Source organism: Bufo gargarizans, chromosome 2 (genome assembly GCF_014858855.1).
Source record: "Bufo gargarizans isolate SCDJY-AF-19 chromosome 2, ASM1485885v1, whole genome shotgun sequence".
In the NCBI taxonomy this organism is placed as follows: domain Eukaryota; kingdom Metazoa; phylum Chordata; class Amphibia; order Anura; family Bufonidae; genus Bufo; species Bufo gargarizans.
Genome location: NC_058081.1, coordinates 572195020 through 572211796, shown reverse-complemented (window position 1 = coordinate 572211796; position 16777 = coordinate 572195020). Strand labels below are relative to the sequence as shown.

The 16777-nt window shown below is 45.2% G+C and overlaps 1 protein-coding gene across 5 annotated transcripts in view; it reads left to right on the top strand.

The window, feature by feature from the left end:
• The window catches only part of LOC122928662 (protein CEPU-1-like), a 744346-nt gene that overhangs the window by 590991 nt on the left and 136578 nt on the right, over positions 1–16777 (top strand). For all 5 annotated transcript variants that reach the window (XR_006387916.1, XM_044281728.1, XM_044281727.1 and 2 more), the window contains exon 4: positions 2541–2666. Coding sequence is in view for 4 of the 5 variants with exons in the window: in XM_044281728.1 (XP_044137663.1) it covers positions 2541–2666 (126 nt within the window). In the remaining variant the exon portion in view is untranslated. The remainder of the gene's footprint in view (positions 1–2540; positions 2667–16777) is intronic.

Sequence of the window (16777 nt, the reverse complement as noted above, 5' to 3'; positions counted from 1 at the left end):
CATTAGCATAAAACTGATCAGTTTTTCCCCAGTATTAAGCCTCTAGGACGGAACTCAATGCTGGAAAAGAATAACGCTAGTATGAAAGTACCCTAAAAAACGCTTGTGTATTTTATTGTGGTTTATCCAATCGATCTTGATAAAGATGGAAATTCTTGAAAAGTCTTCCACAAATAGGGTAACATAGTGCACTTACAAACCAATGTTTTCCCTCTAAACCACAGTGTGCCCAACAAATTTGTAAAGGGTGTTGTGCATACATGTAAAAAGGGGGTGTGGCCTTGGCGGAACGGCTTAACACTGGGCATTACTTGACACCAATGGTTTGATTGTATCTTAAGTTCTGTGCCTTTTTTCAATTTTTTTTCAATAAAACTATTTTTTTCCCTGTCTTTTTTTATTTTATTTAAAGTACAGCCAAAAATGCTGCCCCAGCATCATGTGCGAACAGGTGTAATGAAGAAGCTCTTATGGAGAAACATATAACCACAAAATAAGGAAAAGTCCATCTCCTCTACATATTCTAGTGCTGCAGCTGAGCAGTGCAGCCCACTGCAGGAGCCCAGTTTGCACTAGTTTGTCATACTGGTTTGTTCTGTTAAACAAATTTAAAACATACAATGGTGTGTAGCGACAATGAGAGAAAATGTATTTTCTGATGGAAACCTTCTCCATATCTCAGAAATCTATTAGATCTTTCTGTCCAGTAATAGTCGCTATTACTGCATCATGTAATGGTAATCGGTAGAGAAGCTCTCTGGAGGTTTTACACTTAAGATCCAGTATGGACAGGAGGAGACTTTACTGATGTTTGTGTGTTTGGTACCACTAATCTGACTACAGGTAAATGCCTGTGTCATGGCATCAATAAAACAGTCTAATTCAGTGCAGAGGTGATTAGATGGGCAAGCAATTATCTTCTCCTCGGGTGAGGTCAAATACTGGACTGGACTTTAAGTGCCGGTCCAGGTTTTGGCAGCACCTGGCTGTCCTTAAATAGACAGCTGGGCTCAGCAGAGATGTCTCTGTTTTTTGGGATCTGAGGCTTTGTGCCGTGCTGGAGTGCTGAGATAACAGGCCCCCTACTACTGGAGGCAGAACTGCCAGCAAGGTGACTTGTGTTATATGAACTTTCTATTGTTTGTCAATTAACACCAAGACTGCAAAGTTACGTGCTGTTTTGTGCAATTGCCTCAAGTGTGAATAAACACTGACATTTTGAGTTAAGAACTTGTATTTTACCTCTATACTGCGCCCGCTTACCCTATCTACCAGAGCGAAACCCCACAATATATATATAATTATACTTCTAATTTTATCTTTTCAACCATACAATGTCCTGTATATATAGAGACACATGTGTACATACCAGTTTATTATGTATGGGAAAATTGTGCTAAGATTTTTATTCCTCCTATTAATAACAGTGGCCTCTGTGGCTCACTGTTTTGATTTTCTGCCTTCCATACAGAAAGTCCAAGACTGGGCATAAAAGTGAAATATACAGGGGTATTCCCTAGCACTGTGCTTGGGGATACCCCCTTCAACGTCATAGATCTAGCTCCATATATGGAGTCAGCGAGAAAGCAAGGTCTCCTTTGCAGCTCAAAGTGCTTCAATGTGCTGGTAAAAATAAAATACAAACACCAACCTCCTGCCACAAATACCATTATGCACAGAAGGATTGCTCCCTATTTCTGAGGATGCTGCCAGTACTTCTTGTGAAGGGTGATGCAGCATGATTGTTACTTGAGAATACCGCATGATTATTGAGGGTGATACTGGTACTTTTAGTGGATTAGAGGGGGTGAGCTTTACTGCAGGATTGTTCCCCATTTAGGAGGATGCTGCTGGTGCTCGTCAGTTTGTGTTGTATGGGGGGAGTTGGAGAGTATTGTCTCTCCGGGAAGGTAGTGCAGGTACTTGTCAGGCTGGTACTTTTATTCAGGCTTTTGTTTTCAGCCTCTCTACGGCTTTTTGTGCTCTGTGCATTAGCAGGATTGATATTAAAAGCTATTGTTGCTTTCAGTAGAAGATTTAGTTGCATTCCCCGTGTGATGAGATGGACTGAGCAAAATTCTTATTAACTAGAAATAAACTTTGACCTCTGCATCTTGGTCCTAGAGCTGCATACTACCGTAATAGGCACAGTATCTATACCTACATATACACAAGATCTGAAATCACACGACCTATTGTAATAATCACATGGGCTGTACTATAATAATGAGCGTTTTTAATAACAGCACAGTCTGTATTATACTGTAATATGAATGTGGTCTGTACTCACATGAGCTGTATCCTTTCATGTAATGGCCGCCCTCTGCCATCTGTAATGACTGCCATCTGTAATGACTGCCAACCTGTAATGACTGCCCTCTGCCATCCTGTAATGACTGCCCTCTTCCATCCTGTAATGACGGCCCATCATATATGGAGTACACTATGAGACCTGGTTTGTTATCGACAGAGTTTTCCTTCAATGTGCTTTGTTTGTATCTACCTGGTTCTTATGATGCTTCTGTCCTTGTGTCTTGCAGTCCCCCCTACAATAGTGGAGATCTCATCAAATATTGTTGTTAATGAAGGAAATAACGTCAGTCTGAGCTGCATTGCCACAGGGAGGCCCGAGCCAGTGGTGAACTGGAGGTACTTGTCACCCAAAGGTAAGTCACCCAGCAGCAGTGTGGCGCGGTCACCACACTACGCGTGTATATAGGTTTTGTGCATGTGTGTGTATAAATGTTAATGTCTAAAATAGATTAGATAGATTACATTAGATTATATCCCCTGAGGAAGCGATTGCAAAACGCGCGTTGGGCTCAGGACTACATTGGTTGGTATTATTTTCTACTTTATGTACTCTTTGATGAATTTTGTCTGTACTATATTGCATTAAGCACTTTATTTGTAACCAGTATGGTAATTTTCCTTTGGCTCGCATTCTTCCATTGAAGGAGGTTGCACTTTGCAGTTTGGGATAAATCCTTTGTCCCCCATCCCTCCTGGCTTGGATGGTGTTGAAGGAAACTGAATATAAATGCTTCTCATCTACGGGTCTTGTTATGACACTTTATCTGTGGTCCTGTTTTTCTTTATTCCTGTGTATGCATGCTGCCAATTACCATTTTTTTTATATGTTGGATATTTGATTAATAAAATATTTATTTAACATACTATATGCTGTGTATTTCATGTTTGGGGTGATTAGGCTACTTTCACACGAGCGTTCTGCTGTCCGCTCGTGAGCTCCGTTTGAAGGAGCTCACGAGCGGAGCAGAACGCTTCCGTCCAGCCCTGATGCAGTCTTAATGGATGCGGATCCGCTCAGACTGCATCAGTCTGGCGGCGTTCAGCCTCCGCTCCGCTCGCCTCCGCACGGCCAGGCGGACACCTGAACGCTGCTTGCAGCGTTCGGGTGTCCGCCTGGCCGTGCGGAGGCGTGCGGATCCCTCCAGACTTACAATGTAAGTCAATGGGGACGGATCCGTTTGAAGATGCCACAATATGGCTCAATCTTCAAGCGGATCCGTCCCCCATTGACTTTACATTGAAAGTCTGGACGGATCCGTCTGAGGCTATTTTCACACTTAGCTTTTATATGCCAATATAATGCAGACGGATCCGTTCTGAACGGAGCCTCCGTCTGCATTATTATGATCGGATCCGTTCAGAACGGATCCGATCGAACGCTCGTGTGAAAGTAGCCTTAGATAGATGGCGAAATAGATAAAAATTGGAGCAGCACTAGCAAAAGCTCTCTAGGATATGACCAACATCCACAAATTATATTTGATTTGTAATCAATTGGTAAATGAATTGCATTTAATCGCTGTGGTCTATATAAACCTGATATTGTGACATGTGTAAGAGAATAGTCCCAGTAAGAGAACTGAAACGTTGTTATTATAGGACAACCAGTGGCGTTGCTATAAATGACTGGGCCCCACAGAAAATTTTTTATGGGGCCCCCCTCCCCCAGTAGTTTTTTTACAACCCCTTCCTTTCATGCCGCCCCCATTCCTGTGGCTAGTAAAGATCGCTCTCTCAGACCAGGGCCGGCAGCTGTTCCATCCGTTTTCTACACTGTCTATACTGTCACTGTATCTAATTTCATTGTGTAAAACTGTTGAGGGGGCCCTGACAAAATCCTTTAGTCCTCCTCCTCCTGAATGGGCCCCTTCTGGGTCAGGGCCCCAAAGCAGCCGCTTCCCCTATAGTTACGCCCCTGAGGACAACCCATATGAACTACTCCTGATAGTGCTTCAGTATTTGTTCTCTAGATAGATACCGTAGATAGAGGATTATGTATGAACACAGATGTTTGTGTTACGGTATAGATGTAAATATAGGGCTATAGATTTGTGCATATGTATGTATGAAACAAATATTTCCTAAAGTATCTGATAAAACCATTTCTAAGTCGTAGTATTTATGATATTGCGTAACTTTGTATCATGTAAAGCCTAATAATAACGGTATGATTTCCCAATCAGACTATTTCCCTCCAAAAACCAGTGCTATTTCATACCAAATATCACCTTTATTGAAAATTACATAAATCACAACAATATAAGAGAGTCAATTAAAACCATGATGAGCACACAGAAAAGAGGAGGCAACATTGCTGGACAGCATGAAGTGGTTGTCCGGGTATAGAGCTGAACCCGGACATATCGTCTTTTTCACCCAGGCAGCCCCTCTGATATGAGCATTTTATGCTCCTAGGCGCTCTCTTGTCCGAAGCCTCCACCTAGCAGAGATCCGGTACGTCACTGGATCTAATGAAAAATCCCTTGCCCTGTGCGATTCAGCGCAGGGCAAAGGGAGAGCAATGGAGCATGAAATGCTCTGATCATCATCTCAGAGGGGAGTGAAAAAGAGAATATATCTGGGTTCAGATCTGAACCTAGACAACCCCTTTAATGTAAACATTCATCATTCTAATTCTCAAACACTGGCTAGATAAAACCTTAAAGGGTTTCTACCACCAGAAATACTGTTATGTAGCTGACTGACATTAGCGTGGCGCTAATGTCAGCACTACATAACAGTATGTTTTTTACATTTCTCCCTGCAGCCGTTCTGATAAAACAAGCACTTTTATTATATGCTAATGAGCCTCTAGGTGCTATGTGGGCGTAAAATCAGCACCTAGCAGCTCGGTCTACTCACGCTTTATCACGCCCAGGTCTTCTGTTCTGCCGTTTAAAAAATAACGTTTTCCCCCCCAAAAAATGTAAAGTTTCAAGTAAAAATAAACAAAAATGTCATTTTCCCCAAATAAAGTTAAAAAAAAAAATTGGTAAAGAGTAGGGAAAATAAAAAGTAGACATATTGGGTATCGCTGCGTCCGTATCGACCGGCTCTATAAACATATCACATGACCTAACCCCTCAGGTGAACACCGTAAAAAATAAATAAATAAATAGTACCAATCTAACCGTCACCTTATCCAGCAAAAAATGAGACCCTTCCTAATCGCCCACAAAATAAAAAAAAATATGGCTCAGAATATGGAGACACTAAAACATCATTTTTTTAGTTTGTTTTAAAAAAGCTGTTATTGTGTAAAGTTTAAGTAACTTTAAAAAAGTATACATATTTGTATCGCCGCATCTGTATCAACGGCTCTATAAAAATATCACATGACCTAACCCCTGAGGTGAACACCGTAAATAAAGAAAAATAAAGTGTAAAAAGCAATTTTTTTTATCACCTTACATAAAAAAAAGTGTAATAGCAAGCGATGAAAAAGTCATACGCACCCCAAAATAGTGCCAATCAAGCCGTCATCTCATCCCACAAAAATCATACCCTACCCAAGATAATCGCCCAAAAACTGAAAAAGACTATGGCTCTCAGACTATGGAGACACTAAAACATAATTATTATTTTTTTCAAAAATGAAATCATTGTGTAAAACTTACATAAATAAAAAAAAAAGTATACATATTAGGTATCACCACATCCGTATCGACCGGCTCCATAAAAATATCACATGACCTAACCCCCTAGATGAACACCGTAAAATAAAATAAAAGTGTAAAAAAAGCAATTTTTTGTCATCTTTCATCACAAAAAGTTTAATAGCAAGCGATCAAAAAGTCATATGCACCCCAAAATAGTGCCAATCAAGTCATCTCATGCCGCAAAAAATGAGACCCTACCCAAGATAATCACCTAAAAACTTAAAAAAACGTGGCTCACAGACTATGGAGACACTAAAACTAAAAAATGAAATCATTGTGTAAAACTTACATAAATAAAAAAAATTGTATACATATTAGGTATCGCCACGTCCGTGACAACCTGGTCTATAAAAATACCACATGATCTAACCTATCAGATGAATGTTGTAAATAGCAAAAAAATAAGAGTGCCAAAACAGCTATTTCTTGTTACCTTGCCTCACAAAAAGTGTAATATAAAGCAACCAAAAATCATATGTACCCTAAACTGGTACCAACAAAACTTCCACCCTATCCCGTAGTTTCTAAAATGGGGTCCCTTTTTTGGAGTTTCGACTCTAGGGGTGCATCAGGGGGGCTTCAGCTGTCCGCCTGGCCGTGCGGAGGCGAGCGGATCCGTTCAGACTTACAATGTAAGTCAATGGGAACGGATCCGCTTGAAGAGGTCACCATATGGCTCAATCTTCAAGCGGATCCGTCCCCCATTGACTTTACATTGAAAGTCTGAACGGATCCGCTCAGGCATCTTGCGCACTTAGAAAATTTTCTAAGTTATTAATGCAGACGGATCCGTACTGAACGGAGCCTCCGTCTGCATTAATATGATCGGATCCGTTCAGAACGGATCCGATCAAGCGCTAGTGTGAAAGTAGCCTAAGAGAACTAACCCCAGATCTTCTGTGGCTGTAGGTTTCCTCCAATCTTTCTGTCTCTTAGTTTAATCCCAGAAAGACTTATTGATGTTGAGTTCAGGGCACTGTGGGGGCCATGTCATCACTTCCAGAACTATGATGCTTCTTAATGACACTGGCTGTAAGTCTCATGTCATTGTCCTGCTGTACAATTATTTTTTAGCCTGCATGATGGATAAGTATCTGCCCGTATTGTGTGCATATGTGTATGATGTACTGTATTTCAGATTTGTGAATCTATATATATATATATATATGACTGGTATGTGGCAGGTCTTTGCACGCATATGTATACTGTATGTGTGACTATAGATGTGTGTATGAATCTAGCTGTATTTATGTAGGTCTGTGTATATCTACAAATAAGGTGTGTGTGTGTACAGGTCTGTGCATATGTACATGTGTATTTATGAATATTGATGTGTGTGTATATATGATTGTAAATGTATGTAGCTCTGTGCATGTATGTGTACATGTATGTTTTTAATGCAGATATGTGTAGATTTTGTAGAGTGTGAGTGTAGATTTTTATGTGTTCATTTATGTATTGACATGATTGTATGAGCCATGACTCTTACATTACTGGACATAGGATTTTCTTTGTTCATGTACAGAATTATATTTCTGCTATATTGGTGGCCTGTGTCTGCTGCGGCCCCACTTTCCTGGGCTTGCTAGTTCCCTGCAAAGGTGTTCTGAATCTATCTGTCTGCCTGTGTACCAGCCTTGCCTAATTCATGGCTTCTGATCCTCCACTACCTTACCTGACCCATGCCTGACCTCCGTATCGACCCTGTACTACCTGCCCTGACCTTGCACTGTTTACTATATTGCATGTTCTCCTGTCTGCCCTGACCTTGGCCCGTCCCTGACTACAATTTTGCCTGTTTCCTCTGTGCTCTACACTGGTGTCTCTGAATCGCGTGTATCTGCTGTCAGCCACTTAGAGACTACTCCAGAAGGTAGTGGTCTGATGGATCCCCAGCAGTAAAATCAAGATCCCTGTATACAAGTTAAAGAGTGAATACAGGGTCACTGCCTGGATAATGCCCTTAGTGAAATCTGTTTGCCTCAGTGTCGTAACAGTTTCATGTGTCTGATCTGGCAAATTGTTGTTAGATTTTACACCTACTATCTGGACTATGGTCAGAGCCCTCCTTGTACCATGTGCATGCGGCAGCAGGAAGCATCCTGGTCATAGGGGTTTTTCCCCTTAGAACCAACATTTATTGATAGGTTATACATCAGATCATCGCAATTTCTAAGTTCTGCTTTCCCTTACATTGACAATATATGGGCAGTGTGTGATGATTGTACTGATGGAAATATTGCTGTGTACCAGTGATGGGCGTAACATATGCTGCATATTTCTGTTGCAGGATCACAGATTAATGCGTCTTATACCCACTTGTTTAATTTTTTTCCATCTCTAGTTGTCTTTGTTCATGTTGTTTCCACATCTTGGTCTTGTGACTTGTCTCGGAGCTCCCGTCGCCCGCCTGTATTGTGGGGGCGTCACATCCTCACATTTATGTAAAGCAGAACATTGTGCTTTCCTGCTGTGATAATGCTCTGCAAGATGGAACAAAAAGTGTAAACACAAGGTGACGAGGCAGATTCTGCTCCAAACTCCTGTAATTTCACGTTGACGCTTTACAGACGTAGCAGCTCTTGAACCGACTGCTGGTATCTGACAGCTCAGGTTGAGATTCTAAGTATTTTTTTTTCTGTTACATGTGTGACCCTAGTACTACATGCAGACTTCACTTTTCTTCTTATTGTGGGTCATTTTTGTTCTTCGTCTTGTCTCTTTGTGTTACCAGTTTCTTCCTCCCCTTTAGTCCTGGTCTATCAGCATGGATGTGTCCAGACTTCCATGCCACCTCCATGCCATGATTGCTGGTCATAATCTGCCATGTGCTGGATATTTTGGTCCGAATGGCACAATTTTTTTTTTTGAGTATTTATGTAGTATTTATGCTGCACCTGTTTCTATGTGTTGGTATCAGTGGTAGTGTATTTGCACCTCATCTTCTTTTTTGTCCTTTGTCTCACTTGTGGACATCTGCCCTTGGGTATGGAACTGATTTTTGATTGCAGAAATATCTGCAACAAAGCTGCCAGGTATGAACAATGGCCTTACGAAATGGAAATTGTGCACAATGTTGTTGCAAATTTGCATCAATATTTTATCCCAGAAAATGGTTCATATTGATATATTTAACACTTTTTTTTTTACTCTTTTCTAGGCCCCCCTTTTTTTTCCTAGCTTTAAAATGCAACACATTTGGTGGAAAACATATATATATATATATATATATATATATATATATATAAAATCTGGCAGCACTCCCTTTCAATAGTAGCACAGGGTGCCCGCGGTGGTCCCTCGACTCAGGACAGGAAATAATGAAGAGAATCCGCAGCACTCCTTGAAGAATAAAATGTGGTCTTTATTCACACATATCAAAAATCAACAACGTTTCGGTTCTCTCACAGAACCTTTTTCAAGTCAGGTGAAAGGACTTGAAAAACGTTCTGTGAGAGAACTGAAACGTTGTTGATTTTTGATCTGTGTGAATAAAGACCACATTTTATTCTTCAAGGAGTGCTGCGGATTCTCTTCATTTCCTGTCCTGAGTCGAGGGACCACCGCGGGCACCCTGTGCTACTATTGAAAGGGAGTGCTGCCAGATTTTATTTTTTTATTTTTTATTTTTTTATCTTACCAAAGAGTTCTACACATTGGACTATTTATTAGGTTATTGGAGGTTCTGGAGCGCTAACCACTCACCATCCAGGTGTCCAGAAAGTTCTGTTGGGTTGAACCCTGTACATGTATGGCTTGAGGACACCTGATATGCTCTAGTCTTAACGGCAATGTGTCATAAGAAAATGTCTTATTGCGTGAATCAAGTATTCATATTAAACATTTATTTTTTATTTTTGGAGTTTTATAAAACCAAAAAACTCAATGCCAATATTTATATTTAAAAAAGAACATCCTAAAATCCTCCAGTTTTTGTAATTGTCACTAAGCCTAATAATTGACTCTACTTCCTGGTATGTACAGACCACTTTTTAGCAGTCATCTCCTCATCATAACCACAGACAGGGTTACATCGATGGATATCAATTTTTTATAGATAACACAAGATCCACCATTCACAATAGGTGATTGGTCACAAAACACCTTCTTCCTCCTCCCTTCACATTGACCTCTGGACAAGTCAGAGAACATATCTAGAAAACTCTCCCATAGAAGTCAGCAATGTCTTTTCCAGTCTATGTTGTGTCTATGGTCCATGCTGGCTGTTGTAAAGCATATTTCTAAATATAATCATACACACAAAAAATAGCATTTGGAAAATAAAAATGGATTAGAACAAACACTACTTGCCACTGTCTGGTATTAATGGTCAGAACATAATAGGTGAGATGTTCCTTGTCATTTCTTCTCATCTGGGCACCGTGGAGCTGGAGGAGAAGGGTTTTCTCATGTCTCATCCATACGCAGCCTCCACTGTGGGAGACAGAAAGATCGCTATTCCTAGAGAAGGCTGGTCCTGATGACAGCATGTGGTGGACTCTGCCCCTCGGTGGCTTCACTCACACAACATCATCGATTTAGATCCTGAATAATGCTGTAAAATTCATTACACTTTGTCTGTGATCTCGCAGCAAGGGACAGAGTGGCGGTGGTGTGCTCATTCATCATCCGGGCTCTGAGCTCTCAATTATTCATAATCTTCTATCTAAAGTCATTTTCTAAACAAATATCATTAAACGTTTGCTTCCTACATCACAGTTTTCCTCCTTGCCCTCTTCTGTATTCAGCTGGGGAACGCGTCAGTGCAGTTAGTACAGCACGTTGTAGGTCAAGTATTGGAGATAATGTGAAAATGCTCCAATATAGGATAATACACACCGTGCACCAAACTTATAGTCTTTATATGCTTTTTCTCCAACTTTAGCAGCTTGCAAAAATTTCTACAAGGCAGCATGGCTGCTTAATGGTTAGCACTGTTGCCTTACAGCACTGGGGTCCTGTGTCTGATGCATGGAGTAGGTACAGTATGTTCTCCCTATGTGTGTGGAGGTTTCCTTCCCTACTTTAAAACATAGGTTTATTTGAAATCTAGCTTGTAAGTCGCAACGGGTGTCATGGTCTTACCTTCTTGCTGTTCTCCTTCGTTTGACATGTGCTGGCGGCCATCTTGGTTTCTGGGTTTCTTGTAGCCTCCCACCCTGCGGCTTCTCCTTCCCACTGGGAGGAGCTGGATGCCTAGCTCATATATATTTAGGAGGTCTGTGGCTTCAGTTCCTTGCTTGGTCCTCCTGTGTTCACATGCTTCTAAGACTGCTGCTGCTTCTGGTTCCTGATCCTGGCTTCGTCTGACTACCCTGCTGGTTCCTGATCCAGGCTTCGTCTGACTACCCTGCTGGTTCCTGATCCAGGCTTCGTCTGACTACCCTGCTGGTTCCTGATCCAGGCTTCGTCTGACTACCCTTCTGGTTCCTGACCTCTGGCTTCGCAAGACCCTGCTTCGGTTTAGCCATCCGTTTGGACTTTTGCCTTACAGCTTGATTTTCAATAAAGCCTTCTTATTTCCCCTTATCTCTTGTTGTACGTCTGGTTCATGGTTCCATGACATTAGGACCAAGCCATGAATTCTGACGGTACAGGGCCATCCTCGCTACCTACGCTGGTTGCCAGACTTGATCAGCAGGATCACCTGTTGGGTCGGTTCGCTGTGGCGTTGCAAACCCTGCTTGAACGCACGGCTCATTTAGCTTCCGTTGCCGATGGGTCGGTTGTCGCTCCTGGGCCCGCTCCTACTGCCGCTCCGGTTGTTGCGCCAGAGTCTACCCCGACACCTGTTGCTGCGCCTGCGGTGTTTCGGGGTATGACGGGTTCTGCCCCCCTTCCACAGCGCTTTGGGGGAGAGCCAACTCAGTGCCGAGGTTTCCTTAACCAGGTGGGCATTTATTTCGAGTTGCTGCCACATGCCTTTCCTACTGAGAGATCAAAGGTGGGCTTCTTGATCTCGCTGCTCTCGGACAAGGCCTTGGCCTGGGCCAGCCCTTTATGGGAGAACAACAATCCGGTGGTTGCCGAGTTTTCCGGTTTTGTTGCTTCTCTTCGGAAGGTATTCGATGTGCCGGCTCGTGCTGCCTCTGCTGCGAAGCTCCTTATGTCCATCAGACAGGGTTCACGATCCGTAGCTGAATACGCCATTGAGTTTCGTACCCTGGCAGCAGAGGTGGGCTGGAATAATGAGGCTCTGGTCGCTGCTTTCTCTCATGGTCTCTCGGATGCCTTGAAGGATGAGGTTGCAGCTAAGGACCTACCAGTGGAGCTCGAGTCTCTTATTTCTTTCCTGATTTTGATTGACACCAGACTCAGGGAGAGACCTTCCTTTAAGGAGAGCCTGCGGAGGTCTTCTAACAGATTGGGCCTACGTTTGCCGTGCCTCCCTCTCCTCCCACGCCTCCTGGGGATGACTTGTCTGGGGGTGAACCCATGCAGCTGGGGTTTGCTCGCCTGTCCGAGGGGGAGAGGGTACTCCGGAGACGCGAGGGCCGATGCATGTACTGTGGTCTCGGTGGGCATTTTCGGTTGGCATGCCCGAACCGTCCGGGAAACGCTCGCACCTGAGATCCTGTCGGGGGCAGATCTTGGGTGGAGTCTCCTCGTCCCCGGTTTCCCGTGTTGACAAACCACTGATTACTGTTGTCCTCTCCTGGGTCGGGGGCTCGGTGACGACCCAGGCGTTGGTGGACTCTGGTGCTGGTGGTTTGTTCATTGATAGTGTGTTCGCTGCCGCCAATTCCATTCCTCTGCAGCCTCGAGGTTCCCCATTGGCTCTTGAGGCGATAGACGGCAGACCCCTTCTGCCGCCACACGTGACTCAGGAGACCCTTCCAGTGGGGATGGCCATTGGTGCCGTTCACAGAGAGTCGGTCTGTCTCCAGGTTATTTCGTCTCCACACTACTCGGTGGTCTTGGGGTACCCCTGGCTCCAGAAGCATAATCCGACTTTCGATTGGAGATCGGCCGAGATCCTCTCGTGGTCACCGCAGTGTGGGGCTAGTTGCATCCATGGGCCTGTCAAGTTGCTGTGTACTTCCTCGGACTCTCTGTTGCCTCCTGAATACGAGGAGTACCGGGATGTATTCGATAAGGTGCGTGCGGTTGCCCTACCTCCGCACCGCCCATACGATTGTGCCATAGAGTTACAATCTGGTGCCGTTCCTCCTCGTGGCAAAGTCTATCCACTGTCGGTAGCGGAGAATGAGGCCATGGAGGAGTACGTGAGGGAGGCGCTTTCACGCGGACACATTCGCAAATCCTCGTCCCCGGCAGGGGCTGGATTTTTCTTTGTGAAAAAGAAGGGCGGTGAGTTGAGGCCTTGCATCGATTACAGGGGTCTCAATCGCATCACGATCAAGAACGCTTACCCGATACCCTTGATTTCCGAGCTGTTCGATCGCCTCAAAGGGGCCACGGTCTTTACCAAACTCGACCTGAGGGCGGCATATAACCTGGTAAGGATCAAGGCGGGCGATGAGTGGAAGACCGCGTTTAACACCAGGACCGGTCATTATGAATCCTTGGTTATGCCCTTTGGGTTGTGCAATGCGCCCGCAGTCTTCCAGGAATTCATCAACGATGTTTTCCGTGACCTGTTGCAGCAGTGTGTGGTGGTCTATTTGGATGACATCTTGGTATATTCTGAATCCATGGAGGCCCACATTCTGGATGTCAGACGAGTGTTGCAACGGTTACGAGAGAACAAGCTGTTCGGTAAGCTTGAGAAATGCGAATTTCACCGATCCCAGGTAACCTTCTTAGGTTACATCATTTCCGCTGAGGGGTTCTCCATGGATCCTGAGAAGGTTTCGGCTGTCTTACAGTGGCCCCAGCCCAGTGGTCTTCGTGCCCTGCAGCGCTTTTTGGGCTTCGCCAATTATTATCGGAAGTTCATCAGGGACTTTTCCATGCTAGCCAAGCCTCTCACGGATCTGACCAGGAAGGGCAGTAATCCCCAGGTCTGGCCGCTCGAGGCCATCCGAGCTTTTGAGGCTCTAAAGTCCGCCTTTGTGTCGGCTCCGATTCTGTCGCATCCCAACCCTGGGTTGCCTTTTGTCCTCGAGGTGGACGCGTCTGAGACGGGAGTAGGCGCCCTTCTGTCTCAGCGTAGAACACCAGAGGGTCCTCTGCTTCCTTGTGGGTTTTACTCCCGGAAACTGTCTTCCGCGGAGTGCAACTATCAGATTGGTGACAGGGAGTTATTGGCCATCGTGCAGGCCCTTAAAGAATGGAGGCACTTGCTCGAGGGCTCGGTGGTTCCGGTTCTCATCCTGACGGACCACAAGAATCTGACCTACCTTTCTGAGGCCAAGAGATTGACACCACGTCAGGCCAGATGGGCTCTGTTCTTGTCACGTTTTAATTACGTGGTCTCCTACCTACCCGGTTCCAAGAACATCAGAGCGGATGCCTTATCACGGCAGTACTCCGAGCTGTCCGGGGAGGAGTCGATTCCGACTTCGGTCATACCTCCGAATCAGATCCTGGCCGCTATTCGCACCAGCCTGACCTCTCCCCTGGGTGAGCAGATTTTGGCGGCTCAATCTGGTGCTCCCTCTGGGAGACCCAACGGCAGATGTTTTGTGCCTGAGGAGTTGCGCACTCGGTTGTTGCGAACCTACCATAACTCCAAGGCCGCGGGGCATCCTGGAAAGAATCAGCTGTCCTGGGCTGTTTCACGTCTGTTCTGGTGGCCTTCTCTACGTTCCGACATCGCCGCATATGTAGCGGCATGCTCCGTTTGTGCCCAGAGTAAGTCCCCTCGGCACCTTCCGTTGGGCCTTTTGCAACCCATAGCCACCGGGGAGCGTCCATGGTCACACCTGGGGATGGATTTCATTGTGGACCTCCCTGCATCCCGAGGCCATACGGTCATTCTCATGATTGTGGATCGGTTTTCCAAAATGTGCCACTGTGTTCCTCTCAAGAAGTTACCCTCTGCACAAGAGTTGGCCTCGATTTTTGCCAGGGAGGTCTTCCGGTTGCACGGTTTGCCCAAGGAGGTTGTGTCGGATCGGGGGAGTCAGTTTGTGTCCAGGTTCTGGCGCGCCTTTTGCTCCCAGTTGGGGATTCATCTCTCTTTCTCCTCGGCCTACCACCCTCAGTCCAATGGGGCCGCAGAATGATCCAATCAGGCCTTGGAGCAATTCCTTCGTTGCTATGTCTCCGATCACCAAGACAATTGGGTTGACCTCCTGCCTTGGGCTGAGTTTGCCAGGAACACGGCGGTGAACTCTTCCTCTGGGACGTCTCCCTTCATGGCCAATTATGGGTTCCAACCTGCCGTGTTACCGGAGGTATTCTCTCCCCAGGATATTCCGGCTGTGGAGGATCACCTTTCCGTCCTACGTGCTTCTTGGGTACAGATCCAGAGGTCCCTTGAGGTCTCTGCGCAGCGCCAGAGACTCCAGGCTGATCGCAGACGAGCGCCCGCTCCTTCCTACCAGGTCGGAGACCGCGTATGGTTGTCCACCTGCAACCTCAACCTTCGAGTGCCCACTCCCAAGCTGGCGCCTCGCTTTGTTGGTCCCTTCCGAGTGCTTCGCAGGGTAAACCCGGTAGCCTATGCCCTTGCGCTTCCTCCTGGCATGCGGATCTCCAACGTGTTTCATGTCTCCCTGTTGAAGCCACTGGTGTGTAATCGTTTCACTTCCTCGGTTCCTCGGCCTCGTCCGGTCCAAGTGGGCAATCGTGAGGAGTATGAGGTGAGCAATATCCTGGACTCACGCCTGGTCCGCGGTCGGGTGCAGTTTTTGGTCCATTGGCGTGGTTATGGTCCAGAGGAGCGTTCCTGGGTTCCCTCCGCAGATGTCCATGCTCCTTCCTTGCTCCGAGCCTTCCACGCACGCTTCCCTCAGAAACCGTTCTTTACTCCGCGGAGGAGGGGCCCTTGAGGGGGAGGTACTGTCATGGTCTTACCTTCTTGCTGTTATCCTTCGTTTGACATGTGCTGGCGGCCATCTTGGTTTCTGGGTTTCTTGTAGCCTCCCACCCTGTGGCTTCTCCTTCCCACTGGGAGGAGCTGGATGCCTAGCTCATATATATAGGAGGTCTGTGGCTTCAGTTCCTTGCTTGGTCCTCCTGTGTTCACATGCTTCTAAGACTGCTGCTGCTTCTGGTTCCTGATCCTGGCTTCGTCTGACTACCCTGCTGGTTCCTGATCCAGGCTTCGTCTGACTACCCTGCTGGTTCCTGATCCAGGCTTCGTCTGACTACCCTGCTGGTTCCTGATCCAGGCTTCGTCTGACTACCCTTCTGGTTCCTGACCTCTGGCTTCGCAAGACCCTGCTTCGGTTTAGCCATCCGTTTGGACTTTTGCCTTACAGCTTGATTTTCAATAAAGCCGCCTTATTTCCCCTTATCTCTTGTTGTACGTCTGGTTCATGGTTCCATGACAACGGGAACAGGTACCAATGTGATGACAATCTCTGTACAGCACTCTGGTATCTGTTAGCGCTATATAACTGAATAAAGTAATAGGTGGGTGTGATAAGAGGAAGCTTAAAAGGGTATCAAATGTATTAAAGACATGCTCCAAATTTTAATGCAAATTATTATTGTGTGTGTGTATGTATGTATATATATATATATATATATATATATATATGCAGGAGCTGCAAATTGGAGTAAGGACAAAAGTAGCTTGCATGCCTAATGAGCGGCACCAAGTGCATTATGCGTGATGTGCCATTTTAATAAATTTAATCTTCATAACAAATCTACCCATTGTCATCACTTTACTGGACAGCCAGACCTTAAAGGGAACCCGTCATGCTGAACATGATAACAGCATGTTATAG